Genomic DNA, 22628 nt, shown 5'->3' with positions numbered 1-22628 from the left:
CTCATTAGTCAGGCCTCTGGGCAGGACCAAGAGCCGGACCTTGCTTTCAGCTCCCGTCAGATACGAGGACAAGTCCACAGGAAAGCCCCGACCCCGGGCATGAAATAATCAGACCCTCAAGCCCCTGCTCCCGCTGCCAGCTCTCCTGGATCAGACATCTGGGCTCTTTCTGCGGCTGCCAATCCCTTGACTGAAGTTCTGAAACTGGTGTGGGTGTGGAGCTCGTGACACCTGGAAGGTGGTGTCAGATGTTCCAGGTGAGAGTGTGTTTCAGACTCAGTCCCATAGGGAAGAGAAGCACCATCTCCAGAGAGGAATTCCCACTGGAGTGTTTAGCCCTGTCCGATCCACCTTTTCTTCCTCTCCAACCCCTCATGATCTGTTCTCTTTAAAGAGCAGCTCACTTCCCAAAGCTTCGTCCTGCTGTTTCATACGAACAGCAGACTTTCACAGTCCACTGACTTTCTTTGTAAATGCAATAAATGTACAGCTATTTAACTCTTAATATTGTTTATCAAGCCATCTCCCTTGGGTAAACATTAACACCACCAGTTTCTACATCATGTCTTGGATCACCTCTTTATCTGGAGCCCCCATCACAGCAATAGGCATGCAGAAGGCTTTCATAAAACGTGGGAGTGAATGAATGAATGAAAATCTCTGCATTTTTTCCTTCTCTGACACATCTTGAGATCAAATTGCCAATATCCATTGGATCATCGAAAAAGCAAGAGAGCTCCAGAAAAACATCTACTTCTGATTTATTGACTATGCCAAAGCCTTTGACTGTGTGGATCGCAACAAACTGTGGAAAATTCTTAAAGAGATGGCCACCTGACCTGCCTCCTGAGAAATCTGTAAGCAGGTCAAGAAGCAACAGCTAGAACTGGACATGGAAAAACAGACTGGTTCCAAATCAGAAAAGGACAATGTCAAGGCTATATTGTCACCCTGCTTATTTAACTTACATGCATAGTACATTATGTGAAATGCCGGGCTGGATGAAGCACAAGCTGGATTCAAGATTGCCGGGAGAAATATCAGTAACCTCAGATATGCAGATGACACCACCCTTATGGCAGAAAGTGAAGAACTAAAAGGCCTCTTGATGAAGGGGAAAGAGGAGAGTGAAAAAGTTGGCTTAAAACTCAACATTCAGAAAACTAAGATCATGGCATCTGGTCCCATCACTTCATGGCAAATAAATGGAAACAGTGGCAGACTATTTTCTTCGGCTCCCAAATCACTGCAGATGATGACTGCAGCCATGAAATTAAAAGATACTTGTTCCTTGGAAGAAAATCTATGATCAACCTAGATAGCATATTAAAAAGCAGAGACATTACTTTGCCAACAAAGCTCTGCCTAGTCAAGGCTATGGTTTTTCCAGTAGTCAAGTATGGATGTGAGAGTTGGACTATAAAGAAAGCTGAGTGCTGAAGAATTGATGCTTTTGAACTATGGTGTTGGAGAAGACTCTTGCGATGCTTCAAGGAGATCCAACCAGTCCATCCTAAAGGATATCAATCGTGGGTGTTCATTGGAAGGACTGATCCTGAAGCTGAACCCCAATACTTTGGCTACCTGATGTGAAGAACTGACTCATTGGAAAAGACCCTGATGCTGGGAAAGATTGAAGGCGGGAGGAGAAGGGGACGACAGAGGATGAGATGCTTGGACAGCATCATCGACTTGATGGACATGAGTTTGGGTAAACTCCGGGAGCTGGTGATGGACAGGGAGGCCTGGTGTGCTGCAGTTCATGGGGTTGCAAAGAGTCAGACATAACTGAGCGACTGAACTGAACTGAACTGAACTGACCTGACACATCTTAGTAAGGGAATACCATGTTTCTTTCATGGTATCCTTTTCACTGTTGTATAAATTTTGCTTGTTTATTTATTGTTCTATTCAGTGAAAATGCATGTGTTGTGGACATAAATCAATGTTGTGCATAGAAATCAAGTTGGTTTGTACACATTTCCTCTGTGCCACATGCTGCACTGGGTTCTAGGAAACCTTAGTGGGAGGTTCTGGCCTTTGGGGTACCCCTGGCCACACTCATCAGCCATCTGGAAATGGACCAGTCCTGTGAGTCCTCAGAACCCTAACCTCTCACGCATGCATGGTAGCAGTGCCCTGCTTAAGGTGGGTGTGAGGAAAGAAGAATGTGACCCCATGGAGGCCTGGGCATCCGGCCTAGCACCAGGCAGCAGGATAGTTAAGGATTTCAACACCTGTTTCCCCAGCAAGATCTACACCCAGGCCGCCATGCGGCACTCAGGGGCTGCAGGTTGACCTGTGAGAAGCCTGGGGGACCAAGAGAGCAGGGGACAGAGTGGTTTCTGTCCCCTTCCTCCTCCCCCACACCTACTACTTTTGGCCACCAAATATTTATAGGCTGCAGTCAATGAAGGCGCTTACAAAGGTACACAGCTCTCACGGGTCCAGAGTTTCCTAAATGTTTCCTCATTCTCTGAAAGCTCTAGGTAAGACTGAAGCTATTATTTCCCCAAGCACAGGACAAACTGATCACATTAGTAAATTCTCCAGGTAGGTGAGAGAACGCGATGGCACGTTTGGCAGGATCTATGCTGATCTCTTGGAGAAGGCAATGGCACCCCACTCCAGTACTTTTGCCTGGAAAATCCCATGGACGGTGGAGCCTGATGGGCTGCAGTCCATGGGGTCGCTAAGAGTCGGACAGAACTGAGCAACTTCACTTTCACTTTTCACTTTCATGCATTGGAGAAGGAAATGGCAACCTGCTCCAGTGTTCTTGCCTGGAGAATCCCAGGGACGGTGGAGCCTGATGGGCTGCCGTCTATGGGGTCGCACAGAGTCGGACACGACTGAAGCGACTTAGCAGCAGCATGCTGATCTCTACTAAGCTCTTTAAAAAATATATTATTTGAAAGCTGCACATGTTAGTGTTCCTCATAAAGAATGAAATTGGGAAAATACAGAAAACAATAAAAATGCCAACCATCATGCCAGTCTCAGAGATAAATATGCTACATAAATTGACTCTTTTTGTTCCAGTAGTTGTCTGACATGTATAGATTAGTATCTGGTTGTCTACAGAATTGAAATCACACTGAATATACCACTGTGTACCCTGATTATTTTTTTCTAAGCTTACACCATGAGCACATTCGTGGGTCATGAAACATTCTTTAACATCATTATGTTGAATGGTTGGGGAATATTCTATTGTGGGATACACTATAATTCCTTGTAACCAATCCATATCTTAGAGGAAATTATAATTCCATACTTCAGTGACCATCTTGGAATGTAGATCTTTGATGGTAAGTTTCAGATGGCAGGGTCTGTATCTGCTTTATTTGCCACTGCGTACTTTGGGCCCAGCCCAGTGTTGGATAGACTAAACAGTCAATGTTTGAATACAGACTTGCCACTCGTTTGACTAACTCCTTGATTATTTCCTTATTAGACACTGCCAGTAGATAGGGTTCTATCCTATAGTTGACATGGCAACCCTACCACTATAAATTATGAGGTCCACCAGCTTAGTATAGTTCTAAAGAGGAGATGTGGGAGGCAAAGCAGGAATTCCAAACTCGGGAGTCCACAGACTGATAAAGCAGAGAGAGTCGATGGACTGATAAAGTAGAGCAAGCCGACGGCCGTCTCTGCTTTGAATAATACATTTTGGGACTGGGAAATCCATCGTGGTTCCTGACTTAATAGCTGACAAGCTAGTTTAAGTAATGAAACAGTGTCTACGTGTGGTTCACATTTTGACAACATGGTCATTTGTTAATTCCACATACTTAATAAACGTATCCTTCTCTGTGTAATTAGGAATCTCATTATCATTGCACAGATGCTGTCTGCCTGGAACAGGTGAAGTTCATCAATTTAATTAGATCAAACAATTAAAAATGGCCAAGCACCCACTCACTCCAGCTGGACCCTGTACTACATGCTAGAAGCAGAGAGATGCCTAAGACTCACTGTGAACCTCAAGATTTAGATGAGAAGACTGGAGAACAATTGCAGTACCTGATATATGGAGGTAGGTGATGGGTGGATGGATGGATAAATGGATGGATGAGGTCTGATGAAGGCATTATCCGTAATACAATTGTGAAACATTCTTTAACATCATTATTTTGAATGGTTGGGAATATTCAAACTGTTGAAGCTGTAGAAATGGAAAAGCAGGGAAGGCTTCCATGGGGAAGTGATTTTTAAATGATGAACAGGAATTTGTCAGAGAAACAAGGGGAGCTGGGAAAGGCTGTCGGGAGTGAAAATGCATGGTTGCAAGGGGAAGATGAACAGACGAGTATGGCTGGAGATGAAAAAGTTGGTGGCAGATGATGGAGAGAGGTGCTTGAGTTCATCTTTGGCCGATCATGACTTGTTCAAAGGTTTTGGGTTTCCCCCTAAGGACACCCTAAAATGAAGATATGTGTGCACATGGTTTCTTTGGCAATTGATCCCAGGAAGTAAGATGAAGCAGTAAGGCAGTGAGGCAGGAGAGAGGAAAACCTATCAACCTATAAAGCAGCTTAGCCCAGTGACTAGCTGGAGTGTACTTCTAGTGGGGATCTTCTAAACCATGCAGGACACACCTGGTAATTCTCCCAGTTCAGGGATTTATCTGCCAACTCCCATCATGCACTTGAGGACACTCCTGGGAGTGTTAACTCCTAGACACTTCCACCTTGCATCAAGCCAGGGCCAAGTTGCAAACCAGAAAACGACCTCAGGCAGAGAACTGCAGGAATCTGATGGCATGAGCTGGGGCTATACACTGACCTCAGGGGGGTTGGCTGGGCAAGGGGGGCATCTAAAGCTTAGTGGGTAACAAGCTAGATCTCGGCATGACAACACTGTGATTCAGTTCAGTTCAGTTCAGTTCACTCGCTCAGTCATGTCTGACTCTTTGCGATCCCATGGACTGCAGCACTCTAGCCTCCCTGTCCATCACCAACTCTCAGAGCTTACTCACACTCATGTCCATCAAGTCAGTGATGCCAACCATCTCATCCTCTGTCATCCCCTTCTCCTCCCACCTTCAATCTTTCCCAGCATCAGTGTCGTTTCCAATGAGTCAGTTCTTCGCATCAGGTGGCCAAAGTATTGGTTTCTGCTTCAGCATCAGTCCTTCCAATGAACATTCAGGACTGATCTCCTTTAGGATGGACTGATTTATCTCCTTGCAGTCCAAGAGACTCTTAAGAGTCTTCTACACCACAGTTCAAAAGCATCAAATCTTTGGTGCTCAGCTTTCTTTATAGTCCAACTCTCACATCCATGCATGACTACTGGAAAAACCACAGCCTTGACTAGACGGACCTTTGTTGGCAAAGTAATGTCTCTGCTTTTTAATATGCTGTCTAGGTTGGTAATAGCTTTTCTTCCAAGGAGCAAGTGTCTTTTAATTTCATGGCTGCAGTCATCATCTGCAGTGATTTTGGAGCCCAAGAAAATAAAGTCTGTCACTGTTTCCATTGTTTCCCCATCTATTTGCCATGAAGTGATGGGACCAGATGCCATGATCTTAGTTTTCTGAAAGTTGAGTTTTAAGCCAAGTTTTCCACTCTTCTCTTTCACTTTCATCAAGAGGCTCTTTAGTTCTTCTTCATGTTCCGCCATAAGGGTGGTATCATCTGCATATCTGAGGTTATTGATGTTTCTCCAAACAATCATGATTATACAAGAATAATCTTCTTCCAGTGACTTAATACCATCAGTAATTCCTGCCTTGGGTGTTCACTGTTTCCTAAAGCCTGCAATGGACTTCTTTCTTGCTTTTCATGTAATTGCAACCTGTCTCTGCTTAAATGTCACCCACTCAGTGAGGTCATCTTTGATGATTCAGTCTGCAGTGTGTCTTCCTCTGTGATTATTCTATAATAGCATCTTGATCCTTTCAGGTGTATATCATGTAGTATGCATTCATGTATGCATACATGCATATGTATAGGCATATGTATCGGAGAAGGCAGTGGCACCCCACTCCAGTACTCTTGCCTGGAAAATCTCATGGATGGAGGAGCCTGGTGGGCTGCAGTCCATGGGGTCGCTAAGAGTCAGACACGACTGAGCGACTTCACTTTCACTTTTCACTTTCGTGCATTGGAGAAGGAAATGGCAACCCACTCCAGTGTTCTTGCCTGGAGAATCCCAGGGACGGGGGAGCCTGGTGGGCTGCCGTCTATGGGGTCGCACAGAGTCGGACACGACTGAAGCGACTTAGCAGCAGCAGCAGCAGGCATATGTATGCTTGTGTATATATAACGTATGTCCACATGTGCATACACTTGTTTGCTCTTTGGCTGTGTGCCTGTCCCCATTATTTGCCATTGCATTCTAGACACCTAACATGTTGCCTGGCACATAGCAAGTGCCCAGTGAGGTCTGCTGGGTAAAGGCATCGGGGCAACAACCTGCCTCCTGTACCTTCTGGCAGAGGAAGTCTTCCCCATTGTCCTGGGGCTGGGGGGATGGGGAAGAGCCCTGAGCAGTGGCGGGTTTTGGGGGGTGGAGGTGGGGGGTGGTAGGTAGGTGGGAAGACTAGCCTCTGCTTGGCCCTGGGAAGGGAAGTCCAGGTCTTGGCACTGCACGGAGCCACTTTCTCATCGTGGGGATGGGCTCTAGAGAACAGGGCTCCTTTCAGTTGCATCTCTTGGGGCTTAAAATATTTGCCCTCCTTAATGCATTCCTGCCTGGATGCATCCCTTAATCTCCTCAAATCCAGGATTTCAGCCTCACTGGTGTAATTAGCTCCTTGGAAGGTTTAAGAGTTTTTGTGTGAGAGCTTGGTGGCCCCTGGGAAGGAAGGACTGCCAAACCAAATCTGAATTTTGCTAAATCTGGCAACCCTACTGGGCTTGACCTTCTGCTGGGGCCCCGGAGAGTTGGGGGGGAAAGTGGCTGTCCCTCCAAGCTGGCTTGGTGCGTACCACGCCCCCTCCCCTCTACCCCTACAGACTTCACTCCTGCCCCGCACTGCCCACCTGGCTTCTCAGAGGCCAGTGTGACCCCATACACCATCAAAGGAAACAGCTTGTAGCAAGGTCCCTTCAGTGTGCCAAAAATAGGCAGTTGGCAGAAATCCTGAGCAGATGGGTAGACCTTACCTGCTGTCTCCTTCCTATTTCCGGACCTGCCTTAGAGGTTTAAACACAGGCTTTGAGAAAGACCCTTCTGAGTGTGAATCCTGTTTCCGTCTTTGCCAACCATGTGGCTTTGGCTAAGGAACTTCACTTCCACAAGCCTCAGTATCCTGAACCGCAAAACGGGTTGATGATAATGGTAAATACCACATAGGGTGGTTGTCAGCCACATAAAATGAGTGCAAGGTACTTGGCAGCACATGTTGTAAAAAATTAAGCAACACATACATTCCTGTGCTTAAATTTGTGTATGAAAATGAAGTTGCTCAGTTATGTCTGACTCTGCTTGCCAGGCTGCTCTGTCCATGGGATTTTCCAGGCAAGAATACCAGAGTGGGTTGCCATTATAATTCACAAAATTTGAAAAATTGAAATTTTATAACTAAATTTAAAAACTGCTACTAGGTATTATCTTGGATCTCATTTATTCATCAGTTTGTCTGTTCAAAGAGTTATGAATAAAACTCAAATCGTGGTGCTGAGAGTACGAGTGGGGGAGGGTCTTGGGAAGCCAGCGTGACAGGCAGCTCAGGGCCCCTGTGAGAGAGCCTTGTCTTCCTTCCTCACTCATCACTGCCCACACACTACTTGCAGCTCCACGCTTTCCGTGACCTTCTGTGCCGTGTTTCCCGGCAGCCTGGAAAACTCACCTTTATCTGTAAGAATTCTGCTGACATAGCATCCCTCCCGCATAAAGAATTAACCCTTCTTTCTCCCAAGTGCTTCGATTAGTGCAGACTCCACATTCTAGTTCATGTATGCAGTTGTTTATCCATCTCCTCCAGAGAGCTGGGAGTCCTCACAAGGCAGGAACTGTCTTATGCAACTTTGTCCCTGCAGAGGCCTCTCCCGGACCAAGCACAGGCCGGGCACCTGTATATATCACTCTATTTCAATGGACTCTCAGGTTTATTCAGCCCCAGGGAAGAGTTCTCCTTCCTTGGAAAAGTGTGACTAGCCTGATTTTGAAAGCCCTTGATAGCATCCCCTGATGGACAGTCTTGGGTATCACTTTTTATTGCTGTTGTTGTTATTTAGTTGCTAAGTTGTGTCCAACTCTTTGTGACCACATAGACTGCAGCATTCTCCACTGTCTCCTGGAGTTTGCTCAAGTTCACGTCCACTGAGTCAGTGATGCCATCCAACCATCTCATCCTCAGTCATCCCCTTCTCCTCCTGCTCTCAATCTTTCCCAGCATCAGGGTCTTTTCCAATGAGTCGGCTCTTCACATCAGGTGGCCAAAGTATTGGAGCTTCAGCTTCAGCATCAGTCCTTCCAATGGATATACAGGACTGATTTCCTTTAGGATGGACTGGTTTGACCTCCTTGCAGTGCCAAAGACTCAAGGTACCACTCCCTCTTTCCACAAAAGTCAAGTCCAGACCTGACCTTGCATTAGCTGGACTCTTACTTTGACACCACATCCCAGCCCCAGGCTGAGCCCTGCACTGTTACCTCCCAAGGAAGAAGCCTCCAGGCTCCTCCCATCACCAAGGTCCCCTGCCTCTGTCTTCTTGTCAGAACAATGAAGCCCCAGCTCGGAAAGGCAGGGTGTTCAGGAGACAGGCTGACAGCCCAATGGAACTTTCTGTCAGCTCGCTGACATGCCTGGCATCCCCATACACCTGACTCAGCCTGACCATGGCTCGACATTTATAACAGAGAACAGGGGGCCCTTAGGTGGCCCTCCACTGCCCCCAGGACCACCACTGTTGGTGGGGGTGATGGTCCTTGGTCAGCAAGGAGGGAGTAAAAGGGCCACCACCAACTGATGTCAGAGCTACATGTGAGCAATTAGAGATGCTTGGGGAAACGTGTCATCGTCATGCAAGAGGGCTTTGAGTTGATGGTTAACTTTAAAAAAAATTATGTTTAATTGAAGGATAATTGCTTCAGAGTATTGCGTTAGTTTCTGCCATTCATCAACGTGAATCCATATAGCTCACTCCTGGTTTGAAGTGAAGTTATCGTAACCCCGATTTAGCCTGAGAATAACAAGGCAGGAAAAAAAAGTACAAAAACAAGCACGTTTATGTAATTTGAATATCTGTCTCCTTAAATCCATGCTGGACAGTCTAACATCATTTCCAACAGTACAATTAAAAATAGCTAAGTGGGCGTCATGTGCTGTGTTGACTACTTGTATAAATACTGAATGAGTTTTCTCATTTTACAAATGGGAAAAAATGAGACTTGTAAAAGAGATGATACATAATCAGCAAGTAGCAGGGCTGGGGTTTGAACCCACATCCAGGTGCCAAGGCCAGAGCCCTAACCTCATGAGTAGACATATTCTTTCCTTAGTGGCTGAGTATTTGGTCTGCACCTCTTCTGCCAGCTCACAAAAATGAATGCCTGCTCCAGGCAGAGGAACAGGACACGAATGCCAGACAGATTTTATGGATACAAAGTAAGCAATGAAGCCGAGGAGGATAAAAAGCATCCTTAGCGTCCAAATATTCCTTGTGGGCTATTTTTCTTGCTGTTTTACACTAAAGTGCGTCCCTTGCTCTCAGACCACAGACTCCCTCCCCTATCAAGAGTCAGTCCTTCCACCAGGCGGGCACGCAGCCCAGCAACATGGGATTGAGAAAAGCTCAACAGTGGAAGAGCTCACAGCTTTGAGATTTTAAAAATAACCATTCACTCCAGTGTGATACAGATGGGTACCATTTCACGAGGACTTCCCTCCTGCACACACAACAAGCTGGGTCCTACATCTGCTTTTATGAGCAAACACGGAAACGTTACAGGATAATTATGCCGTTACGCCTTCTCTCTGACGTAGGGCATGACTTGGATAGAATCACAGTTACCATTTACCGTGCTCTCACTTGGGGTTGACGTATTAAGGATTCCATTCTCTTGTTAACTGCATAACAGTCTGAGGAGGGTTGTGCTATGATGTGAATTTTACACACAGGAAAACTGAGACTTAGATTAAGCACCTTGGTTAAGATCATCCAGTAAACTGTCGAAGTTGGGATGCAAATACAGGTTGGTTGAGTTTAAACCTCTGTGCCCTAAACCTAAACTAGCATACACTAATACAGAAGGCTGAAATGAATACTAATTCTGTCTTTAATGCATGACATTTCATGTGCATTACCCACTACAATGCACCACCACCCAAATGACAGTGATATCTAATTCCTAGTGAATTCTTCCGAGTGTCAGGCTTATTAGAAGTTCCGTATCACTGATTCTCAAACTTGACCTTGCATTGGAGTCCCCTGGTGGGCTTGTTAAAACTCAGGTTGTTGGCTTCCATGCCAGAGTTTCAGACTCCATAGTTGGTCTGGGGTGAGACCCGAGGACTTGCATTTCTAACAACTTCCAGGTGATGCTGATGGTCTAGGAGCCATGCTGTGGGAAACCACAGCTCTATATGAATTTACTCACTGACTACTCACATCTCCACTTTCATCCTCATTGAAAAGATGAAGAAACCAAGGTCCTGAGGGTTAAGTAGCTTCCCCAAATAAAGAGAAATAGGCCTTTAACCTGAGCTTCTCTTCTTTAAGCCGAGCCCAGAATAGCTTTATTTCTCTTTTCTTGATACTAAAAGCAAACCCCACCATAAGAGCTGAAAGCCCAGGGCCCAGTTTTCCCAGCTTGGGGCCATATTGCAAAGTTATTCTGATGTTTTGTCTGGTGTATATCCTGGGTTTAGTAATATCAAGTGGAGCCCAAATGGTTTAGGAGAAAGAAAGTATGCACCAGCCCCATTGTGTACACACTTATTCAGCCCGCCAGCACTTACGAGCTTCTTCTGGGCACTCAGCAGTGCTCCAGACAACAGGAAGGATTCTCAGAAAGGAGAGAAGATAAGCTTCCAGAACTAAGCACAGGGCGGAGAAGCAAGGTCTAAAGGATGATCATTGTTGGGAATTCAACCAAGGAACCAGGCAGGCAAGCGGGGTATGATGATATGATGATGATAACTCATAATGGTCATCACAATAACTGTCGAGAGCCAGGTTCTCTGAAAAAGGACTCTGAGTGCAGACCTGCGGGCAGAGTGCTTATTGGGAAGTACTCGTGGGAACAGCATCTGCAAAGGAGTGAGGGAAGCAGAACTGGGCAGAGAGAGAAGTTGAGCTGTGGCATACCTGCAAAAGATGATCATGCCAGTCCCATAACTGTTTCAAAGACGGGTGAGTCCTACAGAGCTGTCTCTAGTCCTTCAGAGCTGTCTCCATGGACGCAAGGGGGCCGGGTTTCTGTAGCCCTGAGTCCAACAGTGATTAGACAGGGGCTGCCCCAGCAAGGGGCAGAAACCTTGAGCAAGGCAGCTGCCTCCCTCGACAGCTATTACTGAGGGGGGACACAGCCATGAGTTATCAGTAGCCAAAGCTTCCGGCAGCTCGGGAAAATGTGTAGCTCAGTTCTGAAGGGTGTTCTAGATGGCACAGCACAGCATCCCCTACAGTTTCATTAGGTAACATTTGAGTAATTACTAGGTTTGGGCACTGTTTACATGTTTTACATATATTAATTTATTCAAGCCTCCCAACACTATGAGATAAGTACAATAACTCTACTATACACAAGGAAATTAATAAACAGCTAAGTGGTAAGTCATAGAAATCAGGAAGTCTGTTCCAAAGACTGAACATTTAACAACTGTTAACTGTTTCTCTGACTCTTACGAATTTAAAGAAGGGAATCATGGTCGGGGTGGATGAATAGGGAGGCGAGTTGGTGCTGGTGAAGAGTGATAGGTAAGGAAGTTTTCATCTAGGAGGTAAAGACTGGCCACATCACAAGAGAGCATGGCATCACCAATGAAGGTGGACAGGACCTTAGAAACCATTGGGTCTATCTCAGTTTACAGGAGAAACATCTGGTCTACCTGATTTTACAGAAGCAGCATTGCATTACCTCATTTTATAGGAAAACCTAAGGCACAAGATGGGAAAAGGCTTACCTAGGACTATACTGTGATGCTGTCGGACCAAAGGATAGAGTCCTGCATGCCTGAATCTCTGGCATTCAGGTATCCAGAGCTCTAATTGCTCTAAAGAGAAGCTGAAGGACACTCTGGCCATCCCTCAATCACCCAGATTCCACCCTGACCCACTCAAATCTATTCACCCTTCAGCAATACAGAATCTTATAAAACTGTCAACCACAGGTTAAATTTCTGCTCAAAACCCTCCCATGACCCCACATGGCTTTTAGGATAAGGATAAAATGGTCATCATGCTGCCGTGTGGGCATTCACCTGCCAATCACTCACTGTCCCTTCTTTCTTCTTCTCCTTTCTTGCCATACTCTGGTCAGTTTCAGGAACATATTCAGATTCCACATTGTTGATTATTCTTGTAACCTCCTAACCTCCTCCCTTCACTGTTTACACCTCCCCAGCTCCTTGTCATCCTTAAATAGCAGTCCTAAGTTTGGTTCCTAAGTACAGTCATCTCTGATCCCCTAGACCAGGTGCTTAGACCTCGTATTCTATAGTCACAGCATTTACTCCCCACTTAGTGCCTATCACCACCGCCATTGATGATTGATGTGTCCCCGGTAAAGATGTATTATATCCACGAGACTGCAGGCTTCAGGATGGAGGCATCGGGTTAATGTTGCTCACTCTATAACACCCAGAGACTGACACAGTTACCTATCCTCAAGGCTTGTACTAGATAGATGAAGAAAGAAAGAGAGAGGGAGGGAGGAAAATAGAAAGAGAGAGAAGGGAGGAAAGATGAAAGGAAGGACAGAAAGGGAGAAAGGAAGGGGAGAGAGAAAAAGACAAAGGAAAGAAGAAAAAAGGAAGGAATGAGAAAAAGATAAAAGCAAGGAAGGAAGGAGAGAGAGAAATGGAGAGGGAAGAACAGAGACAGAAAGATACGAAGAAAGAAAAAGCAAGAGATAGAGATGCAGAGAAAGATGCAGATAGAGACAGAGCCAGGCAAAGAGAGATGAGAGAGACAGGGGCTGGCAGTGGGGAGGGCAGGGAATTATGAGCAAGTGTGGGGTGGAGGGTGGGAAGAACAGGGAGCAGGGTGCGAGAAGGACTCAGGCTTGTGTGAGCAAAGGTGAGGCTGAGAGTTCATCTCTCTATCCAGTCAAACGGTTGAGGAGCCCAAGCGCGGTTTGAACAGGGGCTGCGTGGGGGATTCTCTGGAGTTTCTCATGAAGTGAGCCACAGGATGGACACCGTCAGAGGGACCAGTGGCCAGCCGGGGATGGGTAGAGGGCGGGGACCACGGTTGACAGCCTGGTGGGTGCCCATGAGAACAGGCGAGGCTGCTTCTTGCTGTACATTGCACACTTTCCCAGCTGAACAGGTTTGTTTTTTTTTTTCATCTTAATATGGGCAATAATATTCTGAAAAGCAAGTGTGGCCTTTCAAGTGGGTTGCTGGGAAGTGGATGGGTCCCTGGGGTTATATAAACTCAGCAAGACTAGTCTGTCTGTTTGGAGTTCTCAGCGCGCGTCCAAGGGCTGGAAGTACGGAGGTACATTTTTCTACAAGTCTAATTATGTCTTATGTGTTTGAGGAAAGTGATGCTTGAAAAGGGGCTTGTGTGACAGCCCCGCTAATTCATGAGATCATTGTGCAGACACCTGTCTGGGAGGATGAACAAAGGATGCTGAGATCGCTTTACCTGCCCCTTGCTCCAGGTTCCAGCAACCAGCCGCCCGCTGGCGGCCTGATTTGTTGCTCTCTTGCTTCAGGCTGTTCAAGTGCCACAGTGGCCCTGAGTAATATTTTCTAACCAGAGAGTGATAATAATAACATGATGATAATAGTAATAACCGCAGCTGACACTGGTCTCCTGTACCGGCTAGCCTGCAAAGCCCACTCCATAAACCCCTTTTAAAATGCTGTACCAAAACTGAGATCGATATTATATCCATTTTTACAGATGAAGAAATAAGATCCAAGGGAGTTAAAGCACTTATTCAAGGTCTCTCACCTGGAAAACAGAGAAGCTAGGATGAAAACCAGCTCAGACTTTGGAATCTGAGCACTTGAAGTTCTGTACTGTCTCTATAACTAACGTAAATGCTGCCTTTTCCCCCTTCATTCCTTCTGCCCCTTTCTCCCTTCTTTCCCTCTACAAATACTCAGCAAGTAACCCCAGTATACTGGGCACTGGGCTGTGTGCTCAGGATATAGTGTTGAGGAGTTCACACCATCCCTGCCTTGAGGGACACGGCAGCCTAGAGCTTATTTCCAGCTGGGAAATTAACAAGAGGAGATGCTTCAGCACTAAATCCGCCTGCCTCTTGGAAGGCTGGTTGTATCAGCGGATGGCCCCCTTCTCCTCCTGAAGATAGCTCAACTCTCCTGAGTAACCCCCAAGACTGTCCTCAGCTCCTGGGGTGGGGGGAAGCCCACCGACAAAACCCAGAGAGAGGAATCCATTCCACTTCATTCTAAGCAGAAGCTGGGTTTCTCTGCACATGGCCTTCCCAGTACTTAAAAAACACGAGCTCTATATTCAAAGAGACCCAAGTACACATGCAAGCCCATCCTCTCTATGGCTGGGTGACCTGAAAGAGGTAACTCAACCTCTCTGTGTCTTAATTTCCTCTGTTATAACGGGGATGAAACAGTATCTACCTCACAGCCACTGAATGGAAATTACTGAACTCTATTTCAGCTCTTATTCCCTCATGATCTGATATATATGTTCAACGAATATTGAATGAACAAAGCCTCTGTCTCAGAGGCCAAATTTAACCTTTATAATGTTTATAATAAAGATAGTTTCTTTGGCTCACTCATGACTTACTGTAAAGAAGTTAAAAGCAACTAAAAATAAAGATCAAGTGAGGCTGATCCAGACATAGACCTAGCTTGGAAGAAATGTTTTTAGATATGTTTTTCTTAACCTAAGGTATATTGCTGACTTGTGAAAGTCAGGCAATGGCAGCCAGCATCAGAGGTTTCCAGAAGCAGGGAGGTGGGGCCTGGTGCCATGACACATCTCTGCAGCATCTTTGACATTTAGGAGGGTGAGGGCCTGTTTCTCGGGGTCAGCGGTTACAGAATGAGGGTCTTATGCATCCCAGGGGGTCCCCAGGCCACAGCCCTTCCTGCTGATGGCTGAGATGCAGTTAATCCTCATCTCTTCTATTATTCATGGATATGACATGGATATTTAAGGATATGACAGAGGCACTTTATCCTCTTAAAATTTTCAGAGATTCCGTTTCCAAGAATTGCAGGCTCCTGGGGATTCGGAGGTCTTGCTATGGTGTAGACCCTCTTATCCAGGGCATAGGGTAGGGGGCAGACAGAAGACAGGGGCGGTGCAGACAGTTTTGAGGCCGGCTCTGTGGGGCAATCTCAAGAGCGATGGATGGGGGAGTTCCTGGCCCTGGAATTCCGAGTTCAAATTTGATCCTTCCATCTAATGAACGGTTGTGGGCTTGGAAACAACTCTGAAACTCTGGATCTGGGAAATTACAATAGCTCATTTTTACTGGGTGTTTATCATGTGTAAGTATACTGCTTCAAGTTCAGAGGTACTGCCTGAGGCTGGCCATAATGTTACCCCGCTTTACAAATGAGAAAGTCGACTCTCCAAGAGGTTGGAAGATGGAGCTGGGACTAAGCTCAGGGAGCCCAGCTCTAGAACTCATGGTCTGAAGTCTTCCCTGCTACGTACTCTCTCTCGGGGATGGTTGTTATGAGGGCTACATGAATTCTGTTTACAATGACCCTGGTACACAGCTGGCATGGGTCACAACTGGGTGTCTTCGTCTCCTTCTGGCTCTGAGATCTCACGCATGTGCCCTCTAGTTGGGTGCTGAAGAGTACAGACTAAGCATAGCTGGACCATGGGATGATGGAGGGGGATATGGGTGAAACGGCCACAGGGCCTTGAAGAGGGGGCATCATTCAACTAATAATGCACACCAGATGCAGAGAGGAAACTTGGAACAATATTCAGAATGTGCAATGGCATGAGCTAGACCGCCAAAGACGGCTTACTAGGCTGAAATTTACAAGATCCCTAGCAGTGATTTTTTTTTTTTCTGAGATTAAATCAAGGATGGGACTCTCCTTAGCTCAGCAAATACGTTTTCTAGGCCATAAAAAATGGCTTGCAACAGCGTTTTGGTTCACAAGTGTTTACTGCATTTATGATGTAGCGGTAACAAATCAGTGGTAAAGAATACACCTGCCGATGCAGGAGACACAGGTTTGATCCCTGAATTAGGAAGATCCCCTGGAGAAGGAGATGGCAACCCGCTCCAGTGTCTTGCCTGGGAAATCCCATGGACAGAGAAGCCTGGCGGGCTACAGTCCATGGGGTCGCAAAGAGTCAGACATGACTGAGCGACTGACAAAGACTTGATTGGTGGCGCTACTGGTAAAGAATCCAACACAGGAGATGCAAGAGACAGTGGTTAAGTCCCTGAGTTGGGAAGATCCCCTGGAGTAGGAAGTGGGCAACCCACTCCAATATTCTTGTCTGAAAAATTCCATGGACAGAGGAGCCTGGCGGGCTAGAGTCCAAGGGGCTGCAAAGAGTTGGACACGACTGAGCAACTGAGAACACACAGAGATTTGATTAGGTGTGTTATCTTCTCGGACCATCTGACTCTGCTACTATCAGAGGAAATCAACGGTATCTTCAGAGATCGGACAGAGCAGTGGAGACTCGGGCAATTTCGATGAGAAAGTGACTGGCTCTGGATTGAATTATTTCCCTATACAATATTAAAGTTTCTTTCCAAATCACGTTTAGGTTGGCATTTCTCACTTCCTGTCTGCAAATTCTGCTTCACAGCCTCTGATAAAGTCAGACAGACGAAGTCTTGGTACCATGGGGACTGCACACTTTATATGAACTCAGTTTAGCAAACTTTATCCTAATTAGGTTGAATCTGCTTTGTCATCTGATCATCATCAAGTTAACCATATACCCAGGCCACAGCCTTTTTGGCTCTTAGAAATGTCTATAGCTGGCACTAAAGTAGAAGGTGAACAAATATGTGTTGAATGAATGAATAAATGAAGGAATGAATGATGGAGTTGTTGAGTGGAAAGAGAAGTATGTTCGAATCAGCCAGAGGAGGGTGTGAATCCTAGTTTTGCAATTTATTACTGGCTTTTAACCATGAAAAGAGAAACAACCCAGAGAAAGTAGCTCTATGAATTCATTTCCTATTGTTGCTGCAAAAAATTACCATCTAGTTCCATGGCTAAAAACAAATAAAACCAATTTATTCTTCCAGAGTTTTATATTGTAATAGGATATATATTACATTATATACAGAGGTTTTATATTGCAGTTCTGGAGATCAGAAATCCAAAATGGGTTGCCTGAGGCTAAAATCAAGGTTTTTAGCAGGGTTGTGTTCCTTCTGGAAGCTCCAGGGGAGTCCCTTTCTCTGTCTCTTTCAGCATCGAGGGGCTGCCCACAGCCCTTGGCTTATGGTCCAGCGGTGTAACATCTGAATCTCCTTCTGACTCTTTTTATCAGACCCACCTGGATAATCCAGAAGGGTCTCTCCACCTCAAGGTCCTTTCCTTAATCCCATCTGCACAATCCCTTTTGCTATATAAGGGATTAGGACCTGGATGTCTGGGGTGGGGTGGGGGGAGTCAGGATGGAGAGAGAAAGAGAGAATCACCCTGCCTACCACAGCTGTGCTGTGCACCAAGTCGCTTCAGTCACGTCTGACCCTTTGTGACCCTATGGACCATAGCCCACCAGGCTCCTCTGTCCATGGGATTCTCCAGGGAAGAACACTGGAGTGGGTTGCCATTTCCTCTTCTAGAGGATCTTCCCAACCCAGGGGTTGAACCCATGTCTCATGTCTCCTGCTGCCCACAGCAGCTGGGCCAAACTTATCCAACAGTGATGGGCAACACCCTGTACCTCTCCAGAGCATCACAGCGCATGAAAAGTACTCCCCAGGGAGCCCACCCCCACATCATGAGGGCAGTGGCTGGCTGTCTTCTCGGGAGGAATCTAGGTCTGCCCCGGAGGCGGCCCGCTGGTCTTTCCACCGTGGGGTGGTGACATGGTCTGGGCTCCCTTCAGAACCTGTTGGTTTTTTATAAGACTGTGTCACGTCCACCCCATCTCACTTGAGTGTTCACATATGTGGATATGTGCTTGGCAAAAAGACTTTCCTCTCACGGTAACCTTGAACTCCATGCTGCATGCGTATTTGTGCGTGCTAAGTCATTTCAGTTGTGTTTGATTCTTTGTGACCCTATGGACCATAGCCCACCAAGCTCCTCTGTCCATGAGATTCTCCAGGCAAGAACACTGGAGTGAGTTCCCATGCCCTTCTCTAGGGCATCTTCCCAACCTAGGGATCGAACCCATGTCTTTTGTCTCCTGCATGGGCAGGCAGGTTCTTTATCACTAGTGCCACCTGGGAAGCCCCCATGCCACATACCACCCATAAAATCTTGATTGGGAAAAATGCTATTTAGAGACCGATGCTGGGAGCCGGCATATTGCATATTGAGTGAGGATCTGTAATAGCTCAACTGGAATTCTATCACTGCCGGGAGCCAGCGTGAGGCACTCCGCCCATGACAAAGGTCATGAGGAAGGAGGCTCGGCATACGCAAAGGCGGGATCGAGCCTCAGGAGTCCCCCTGGAAATTCTCGAGCATCTACCCCCAAAACCAGAGTCTGCCTACTTTCTGCTTTGTGCTTTCACCTACACCTCTGACTTTACGGGGGGCTGTCGCCCACTACCTCTCTCTGAAAAAAGAGTTAGCGTACAGCTCCAGTTAATAATTCTTGGATGTGACAGTGTTTCAACCTACAAACTCCTTTGGAAATCCTCTAGCCTGCCTGAATAGGTTTTTCCGGCCACATGTGATTGTTCAGAGCCTCCCAACTGTGAGAGGCAGGAGATGTTCTAAACTGCCTAAACACAGATTCCTTTGAGTAGTTAAAAGATTGATTAGAAAATGTATTGGTGAAGGGTTTTTCACTTGTTGGGCCAATGTTTGCTGCTAAGTCTCCATACTCCTTACCTACTGTGTCTTTGGCAGTGTATTGATTGATATAATGGGTGTATAGAAATGTAAAATGCAGCTTTGTCCAATGCTTTTTGGAAGGCTGGTGCCTGACTTTGGAATAATCACCTTTAGAGAAAAATAAGTTTCTTAAAATGTTAACAGGCCTCCGGGCCAGAAGATGATGTCAATCACCTGAACTTTTGCATATGATAAGTTTGAAAGCCTGGCTTAGATTAGAACCAGGAACTGCTGTCCTTGCATGACTCCACCCCTTCCCCCATTATCCTCTATGCATACCTTAAGGTATAAAAACTACTTTGGAAAATAAAGTGCGGGCCTTGTTCACTGAAACTTGGTATGCCCATGTCACTCTCTCTCCCAAATTCCAGCTGAGCGTCCATCTGGAGCGCGGATGTCCTCTGCGACCATTTATTTGCCTGGGCTTCTAAGACCCACTCGAGAAGGTGTCTAAGGTGGGGCACCTTCCGCTATTCGAGAGGGCGCCTGCGGCCTCCGTGGTCAGAGCTAACCTGGTGTCACGGGTTATATTGATTTTCCGCGTAAACCAAGCCACTCAGCTTCTTTTCTCCACTGAATTTTCCTACTGAGCTATCCTTATTTCAGCCGCTTTTCTCCACTGAATTTCCTCACTGAGCTATCCTTATTCTATTACTCTTTGTATCCTTAATTAAAGTGTAATTAAGCAGTTGTTCCCTGACCCTCGCCTAGCCGTCTCTCCTTCGAATACCCTGGATCAGCCGGGGCTGGTCCCCGGCAGAGACCCAAGCACCTGAGAGCTGGGAAGTCCAACCCCACCCTTCAAGTGTCCTTGGGTTTAGCCAGACCACATCCTTTTGGCCCCAGGCTATTCACTTTCACTAAATTTTGCTTTACTTTAGTGCTATGTAAGAAGCACATTAGACTATGTAAGAAGCACACATAAGAAACAGCATCACAGAAGAAGTTGCATTTATGGTAACTGTTTTGTGAGTGGATGTTCATTACATGTCAGCATACATTTCTTATGAGAAACGACAGATAATTATCCCTGGTCTTAAAATCCAGCACTGGGAGTTCCCTGGTGGCTCGGTGGTTAAGACTCTGGGCTTTCACTGCAGGAGCATGGGTTTGATACCTGGTGGAGGAACTGAGATCCCACAACCTGCATGGCCTGGCCAAAAACAAAGTAACTAACAAACAACACCCCAGTACTGGTTATGGTTTCCCTAGTGACTCGTTTATTTCCATCAAATGACCACAAGTCCACATGGCTGATCATTTTTCTCCCTTTGCACAACCCACTCTTAGGAAGCCAAGAAGCTTCAGCAAAGCTATAAGACATCAAAGCCTGCATTATATGCCCCATTAGTTATCTACCCTCGTTGTCCCTTTTCCCCAGTTCCTTCCTGTTTCACATTTTAGTTCTTACTGTCCTTTAGTTTAGTTCAGAGTTTAGTCCTTTCGTGTCTGTGAGCCCAGAATAAGGCATGGTAAGAACTTCTGTTATTTCCCAAGACGTTTTTTTCTCTTTTGTGAGACCCAGGTCCCTGATACATTTCTCTTGGTTCCAAGAAGAACAAACTCAAATGAAAAACAAAAAATCAAAACATATAACCAAACAACGTCAATGCCGATGTTTCGACACAGACTCTCAGCAGAACTGAATCCAGCCAGCTCCACTGTAAAGCCTGGCACTGAGGTCGATAAAAGGAAAACAGGTCTCTCACACTTCACGTGCCGAGCACACCGAGCTCATAAATGCCAGCGTTCTAAATGGCTTGCTTGCTGTTAACAGATTCACTGGCACTGAAATCCTTTTCTTTTCTGGGGGATATTTAACTTTTATTGTATCTTTACTCATGGTCAAAAGACATTGGCAAATTTGCTAAAGTGATTGAAGATACTCTTCTTAAAGGCATTCCTGAAGTTTTGCCTTCATATCTTTGTATGTGAGCTTGTCTTCTTGGAAAGGAAAACCAGAAATGAGTTTTACAGTATATAAGGTTTTGGTAGTTGTAGAAAGCCAAGATTAAAAAAAAAAAAACCTTAGTAGAACCACCAATGAAAAAATCTTTAAGATATACGCAACCTAAGAGTTCATCTCTGAGTTCATAAAACGACAGAATCCTCAACACCAAGAACCTCTCACACCCTACTGGACAGTGTATCCAGACCCTCTCTTTTTAATCTCTATCCCCATAGAGCCCAAGACGTAGTATGTATTCAATGCACAGTGGCTGAGTTAATGAGTAACATCTCTCACTCTCTGTCCATGGAATTTCCCAGTCAAGACATGACTTAGTGAATGACCACAAGTACCTCTCATTCTCAAAGGTTGGAGTTCTCCAACCCCAAGACACCTAGGGGAACACAGTGCTTGCCATGGGGCAGGCGGGCAGTACATATGATGTGACTAGTACTGAGATCCATCCAAACCATGAGAGAAATCTCTGCCATTCCTGAGCTCCAGGGCAGCAATTTTAATTTCCTTCATTTCCTCCCTTGTCAAAACACACCCTCCAGGTGACATTCCTACAAGCAACTGCTCGCAGGGGTAGACGTAGGTTGAAGTCCATTCCCACGTGCTGGTACAATCTCTATCTGCCTCCCTCCCACTCAAGAAAACATATCAGAACAGAAATGAACAAGGACACCATTACTCTGGGAAGTATCACGAACTTGTGGCAACTTATTGAAAAGAGTAAATCCTCCGCTATTTTGGTATTTCAGATAATGTTAGTTGTACATGACCTATGGAGCATCTCACAGTGATTGACATGAAGATTCACTGGGATGCCAAGGCTGAGAGTGACTGCTTCTCTACAGAATCCACCACTGAGACACACCATCTAGGAGATCTTTCCAAACTCCAAAGAAACCATCTCTGAGGCTCACATTAACCCCAACACATTTGTCCTTATGAACTCTGCCACGCACATGAGATTCAGGAGAACCACACTGATCATCTATCTCTACGAATGGACACAGCTCACAAAGAAACATCATCAACTGCATGTCACTCCACCCTCTCCACCCTGACCTCGGGGAGGAGGACGCACAGCAGCCCACTCACCACGCCGCCGCCAGCCGAGTGTATGAGCACAGACATCCCTTCTCGGAGGTTGGCGACTTCGAAGAGCATCATGTAGGCGGTGACGAAGTTCATGGGGAAGGCAGCGGCCTCAGAGAAGCTCATGTCCTCGGGGATCTTGTAGACAAATTCCACAGGTGTGCACACCACCTCTGCCCAGGCGCTGTAATTGACAAATGCCATGACGCGGTCCCCGATCTGGCGAGAGGGAAGCACGGTGTGAGTGGATGTTTCTTAATCTTTTTTGAGAGATTTCTCAAATACACTTTAACGATCTAGCAAAAACTATAGAGTCCTTCCCGGGGAGGAGGTGGGGGGGGGCGGGGGCGGGGAAGAAACCTCAAACCCTAAAATATGCACACCTTCACCTCACCTGCCTTTTGAGGCATTTGTGGATGCTCTGAACCAATCTCTGCAAGCTTC

At 46.1% G+C, this 22628-nt stretch overlaps 1 protein-coding gene across 1 annotated transcript in view; it reads right to left on the bottom strand.

Annotated features, from left to right (window-relative positions):
* VAT1L (vesicle amine transport 1 like) overlaps positions 1-22628 on the bottom strand; it is a 165615-nt gene that overhangs the window by 108271 nt on the left and 34716 nt on the right. The window contains exon 3 of the mRNA XM_006074050.3: positions 22188-22403. Coding sequence (XP_006074112.1) covers positions 22188-22403 — 216 coding nt within the window. The remainder of the gene's footprint in view (positions 1-22187; positions 22404-22628) is intronic.

The sequence above is a fragment of the Bubalus bubalis genome, chromosome 18, assembly GCF_019923935.1.
Source record: "Bubalus bubalis isolate 160015118507 breed Murrah chromosome 18, NDDB_SH_1, whole genome shotgun sequence".
In the NCBI taxonomy this organism is placed as follows: Eukaryota; Metazoa; Chordata; class Mammalia; order Artiodactyla; family Bovidae; genus Bubalus; species Bubalus bubalis.
This window is presented reverse-complemented; position numbering and strand designations above follow the sequence as displayed.